This window comes from Coccinella septempunctata, chromosome 5 (assembly GCF_907165205.1).
Source record: "Coccinella septempunctata chromosome 5, icCocSept1.1, whole genome shotgun sequence".
Taxonomy (NCBI): domain Eukaryota; kingdom Metazoa; phylum Arthropoda; class Insecta; order Coleoptera; family Coccinellidae; genus Coccinella; species Coccinella septempunctata.
Genome location: NC_058193.1, coordinates 36,299,518 through 36,304,392, shown reverse-complemented (window position 1 = coordinate 36,304,392; position 4,875 = coordinate 36,299,518). Strand labels below are relative to the sequence as shown.

Below are 4,875 nucleotides of genomic sequence, written 5' to 3'. Positions count from 1 at the left end.
TTGTCAGATTTCCGGATATTGTGCGAGGGTGGGCAGTCTTTGAAAGATCGTACAGGCAGAGTTATTGGCAGGAGATCACGTGCTCTCTCAAGCCGTATCCAATGAGATGAGCGAACGTCACTTCATTGATGAAAAGCCTACTAGTGATCAAGAAAAGGCAACATTTTCAGCTTCTCTCTCAAGTTTTTCAAGTTATCAACTTCTACGTATGTCGAGCATCGTTTCTTTCGATTCAATATGTTTCCCGCTTTTACTGGAAGCATAGACAAATTCGACTAGAAGCGTGGGTGGAAGAACGAAGAACACCCACTTGAATCTGTCATCCACACTCATTCTCCAAGCTTTAAAATCAAATTTAAAAGAAATCCATACTTCTTTGGTACCGTGAATTTCAATTTCATTTCTTCAAGAGTTCTGAAATGTTTGGCTGGAAAGGCACTCAAAAGAAATAAAAGTTAAAATGACAAGTATATTTACAAACATAGTAACTTTTTTCTTCCAATAAATAAATCATGCTTTTTTCTTCTCTCCAGACATTTGTATGCTCTCTTCAAAAAATTGATTTGGATGATTTATAACTGAAGAGGGTGGCTGCATAGAATGGGTATATTCAAAATATTTTGTACATGCTATTTGAAAATGGCCACCTTTAACCAATTCCAAAACTGCGTCAATTCCTGAAACATGATAAATATAATAATCAAAATCATATTTGACTGAGAATATTGACCTAATTCAAGAAAATTTTCAAACTAGATCGAACCTTCTGTAGAAACTCCATAATCCATCAACTTCTGCTTCATCAAATGAGAATCCCAATGCTTAAAGGGGCAACCATGATGATCTCCTGCCCCAACAGAGTCCATTATTATCTTCATGCAGCTGTAAGGACTGTAATTAACCATTCCTCCAGCTTTGCCATATGCATGCTTGATGTTGTAAGCATAATCTTTTTCGAATTTGTTATGATCCATAAGTTTTGTAAATTCTTCCCTCCAAAAATCCATTGCATCTTCCAACGTCAAACCAATGCCTTTCAAGAACAGTCCATATTGAAGTCGGCATTTGTGTTTCAAGTGATGGGTAGCTCTCAATGTTTCATGAATATGTCTCATACATAATGGGTAATGTTTCTTCGAATGAAGATCCAAATCAGCAATATCCATTTCTTTCCTCTCGGAACTTGGTGATGTGTAATCTTTTCCTGTGTAGGAGTGGTTCAGATTGAGCAAAAATGTGTTGATTCTATCATCATCCAAGGATGGCAAACGGTGATTAGCAACCTAACAAAGTATTTCTTTAGATCTCAACAAGGAAAACCCAATAGCAGAGATTTATAAACTTATTTGTCTTTCAAAGGGCATTGAAAAAAATTCAAAAGCATTTGATCATGGTTGAAAATTATGAAACAATTATTTTTATCATGACATGTCAGATTTCAACAGAATCAACACAAAATAGAATGATTTCTTTCAAAAATGAGGTATAAGGTGTTACTCAGACAATTAATGAAAGACAAATATTGAATCGATGATCTTAAAAAGTTGTCTAAATCCGTGGATCAACTCTTTATAATATAGACCATCATAATATAAAAATTCTGGATTACTCACATTCAATGCTTCACTTAAGTTAGCTCTGAATTTTGCCTGAACACAAACAATCAGTTCGTTAGTAGGTATATAAGCATAACCCAACTTGACAAACACCCTTCTACTTCTAATCAGTGAACAGACTTCAGAGAAAGGAACTTTGAAAAAATTACTAGATTTAATATTAACATCAGACATGTTGAATGTCGACATCAAAAGTTCATTGAATATGGCATTTTTCTCTGGATCAGAAATGGGACTATAAATCAATTTATTGCTTTCGAAAAACCTGTTTAGAGTAGTTTGGTTTTGAACCATGAAACGTAATCTGAACCATTCTAACTCCCTATTGATAAACCATCTTCTCAATTCTTCAGAACGACAGTAAGCTAATCTCAATATAAAATGAGACAAATGATCTGCTCTACGTGCATTGATATCCAACTCGGTCTGACCATCCAATCCATTCATCAACCTAACAAATTTTTTCAGATCTAATTTGTTCAAATCTTCCTTGATACACTTCTTCCACTCTTCACTATTTATTTTATGACCTTTTGAAGCAGCTTGTTCAAGAACTCGCATTAATTGTAATCTTTCGATAGCAAGCGTTTCGAATTCTTCCAAACTTGTTTCACCGATCGGTGGAATGTTGTACATACTTAAATCGAGAGAATACTGTGAATTTGAATTGTTGGGAATCAGCCTCAGACTCTTTCTTTTCCTTGCAGTAAAGTCCATTTCAATTCGTAATATAGAAATAGATGTTAAAATGTATAAGGTATGTAATTAATTGGGAGATAATTATTACTTGAAAGTAGTGCTTTTTCCAGATGTTTACCAATTTTAATAAACAATGGCAGACTGCGGCTATGAAAAATTTCGGTTTGTTTATTTGTTTGTTAACTTTTACCGCCAAATTACAACCATAGAATTCTATAGAAATTTGAAATTAGGTTGAACCAAAGAGTGACAGCTCTTTGGTGTTCTTTGGTCTCGTTCACCATCACAGAACACTAATATATAATAGGCCTGTTTTGGTTCGCTTTTAGGATGGTTCCAGAACGGTTCAAAACAGTGGCATATTTATTTATTCAGCGTAAGCTCGCGCGTAGCATGCGTGTAGCTTCCCACACCATTGCTGCTCCACTGCTTTGAACCGATTCAGAACCGCCTAAACTGCGAACCAAAACAAAGCTATTATACCATACTCTAGTGTTATATAATTAAGGTAAGAAAATAACTGTGGAGTTTTCAAAAATGATATGAAAAAACTAAATCAGAATAATAAAATATGGATACAAATTAATCAATAACATTGTATTGTACACTCAAAAAACAATATTTTTCCGAAACAGAAAATAATCGAAAAACTACTACGAAAAATCTTATCCCTAGAAAATGATAGACAGAACAGAAAACAATTCATAAGTATTACAAAAAATAAAAGTTACTTAAAATCCAGGTAGTCGACAGCAAAATATATGTTTTACGCATAACATATTGCACACGTATGTATATGCATGTATTCCTCAATCCTCAAATCCATAGACGAAGGAAGTCATCACCAAGCAGATGAACAGAATATGTATCAATGTTACAATAGTATACATATGAGGGTAGAAATTCGTTGTCATCAAATTTCACCCACACATTGCCATTTGGTGACTTAGAAGTATCACTGCCAAAACGTGGTAAAGTATCTCCAGTATACCCGATCTCGACAGAACCACAGAGAAATTCTGCCTGTATGATTCGTTTATCTTGACTCTTACAAAACTGCAGAGCAAAATTATCATTTTTACTGAAACAGACACCCTTTCCATGTTTGAAACCTCTGTTTCTGCCAGCCAATCTCCAGTTGAAATTGTTTTCAACAATTGATTTTATGTTCTCCCCTCTCGTCGCATGGAAACCAACCATAATTTGTGAACCCAAACACTGAGCTTTTTTTAATTCGAACGCTCTTTTTAAGTAAGGATTGATTACCTTCTCCACTCTTGGGTATTTTGAAGTTCTGAGATAAGGAACATTTTCCAATTTGAACGGTTTGTTTTCGTGATTGAATCCTAGCCATGCTGGTCTTGGCGCATATGGAATATTCCATTCATTTTCACTTAACAATCGCACATTGTCCGCAAGAGGATAATAGCGTTGGTCGTATCGAGGATTACTGCAGAACATTTTTACTCACGGCACATGCACAGTATAACAATGGTGATAGATGGGTGTTTCACAGCAGCAATGCGCTTTATGAATCATCAAACAAACCTTATTCAATCATATCACATGAGCCGCATGAACCGTTCTGGACAGCGTTGGGGGAATCCCCCGAATTGAAAAATATTAGACATCACCCGAGCTCCTGAGCATGCGTATGGTTCGTATATACACATTTGGTAACCATTGACAACCGTAACCGAAAGTTACCAGAGCTGTTACCAGCGCACTTAACTATTTTCTACGCCCTTTTTACCAATCTCCAATCTTCCTTCACTGATTTCCCTTTCCGACTCTGGTGCGAGGTAATGATGCTTTCAAAACTGGAACGAGGGCAGGAAAAGTAGGTAAAAACGCACAGGGGTAGAAAAACACAAACTCCTATTCACCTCGTTCAAATCAATGTGAGTGCAAGTGGGGTGCGGAAAAGTATATAACTTTCCGCATTTATTAGGAAAATAACCATACACTTTAGTATTATAATATAATACAGGTAAAGCTGGATATGTAATTATAACACATACAATGAGGAACTAAAATATAAAACTATACGAATAATAATAACATAAATGGTTTTGTCTAGCATTGTATAATGAAACCAATTTGCATATTCCTGGAACATAAAAATAATAATAATCAGGAACCGTAGAACTTTGGGAATGGTACACACAAATGAATGTTATGAAAGATAAAGTTATTCAGACTGTTAGATAACAATGAAGTGTTTATACATATTTGTTTTTATACATTCAGAAATATTCAATTATATATTCCTTAAAACGAATCGTCAGAGGAATAGTCGACATCGATCTTACCATGACGGTAGGCTAAACCATCCCAATGGTACACATATAAAGGTAAAAAATCGGAGTCTTCAAATTTCACCCACACATTACCATTTGGTGACTTCGACGTATCACTATTCAAACGTGGTAAAATATCTCCCTTATATCCAATCTGAGCAGAACAACACAGAAATTCAGCTTTTATAATTCGTTTTTCCAAAGTCTTGCAAAACTGCTCGGCAAATGATGCCTTCTCGGAGAAGCAGACACCTTTTCCA

General features: G+C 35.3%; 2 protein-coding genes across 3 annotated transcripts; both read right to left on the bottom strand.

Annotated features, from left to right (window-relative positions):
- Positions 1–455: 455 nt before the first annotated feature.
- LOC123313494 (DNA primase large subunit-like) lies at positions 456–2,599 on the bottom strand. 2 transcript variants are annotated; one of them, XM_044898404.1, is made up of 3 exons: positions 1,614–2,599; positions 731–1,283; positions 456–677 (listed from the first exon to the last, which is right to left on the bottom strand). In XM_044898404.1, the coding sequence occupies exons 1-2, from the start codon at positions 2,331–2,333 to the stop codon at positions 753–755; spliced, it is 1,251 nt and encodes a 416-aa protein (XP_044754339.1). In that variant the 5' UTR covers positions 2,334–2,599; the 3' UTR covers positions 456–677; positions 731–752. The 2 variants fall into 2 exon arrangements, with proteins under 2 accessions (XP_044754339.1, XP_044754338.1); XM_044898403.1 differs by having other exon boundaries at positions 764–1,283; positions 1,614–2,597.
- A 278-nt stretch (positions 2,600–2,877) lies between these two features.
- On the bottom strand, positions 2,878–3,934 carry LOC123313497. Its single transcript, XM_044898406.1, has one exon. The coding sequence runs from the start codon at positions 3,774–3,776 to the stop codon at positions 3,132–3,134; it is 645 nt and encodes a 214-aa protein (XP_044754341.1). The 5' UTR covers positions 3,777–3,934; the 3' UTR covers positions 2,878–3,131.
- Positions 3,935–4,875: the final 941 nt, after the last annotated feature.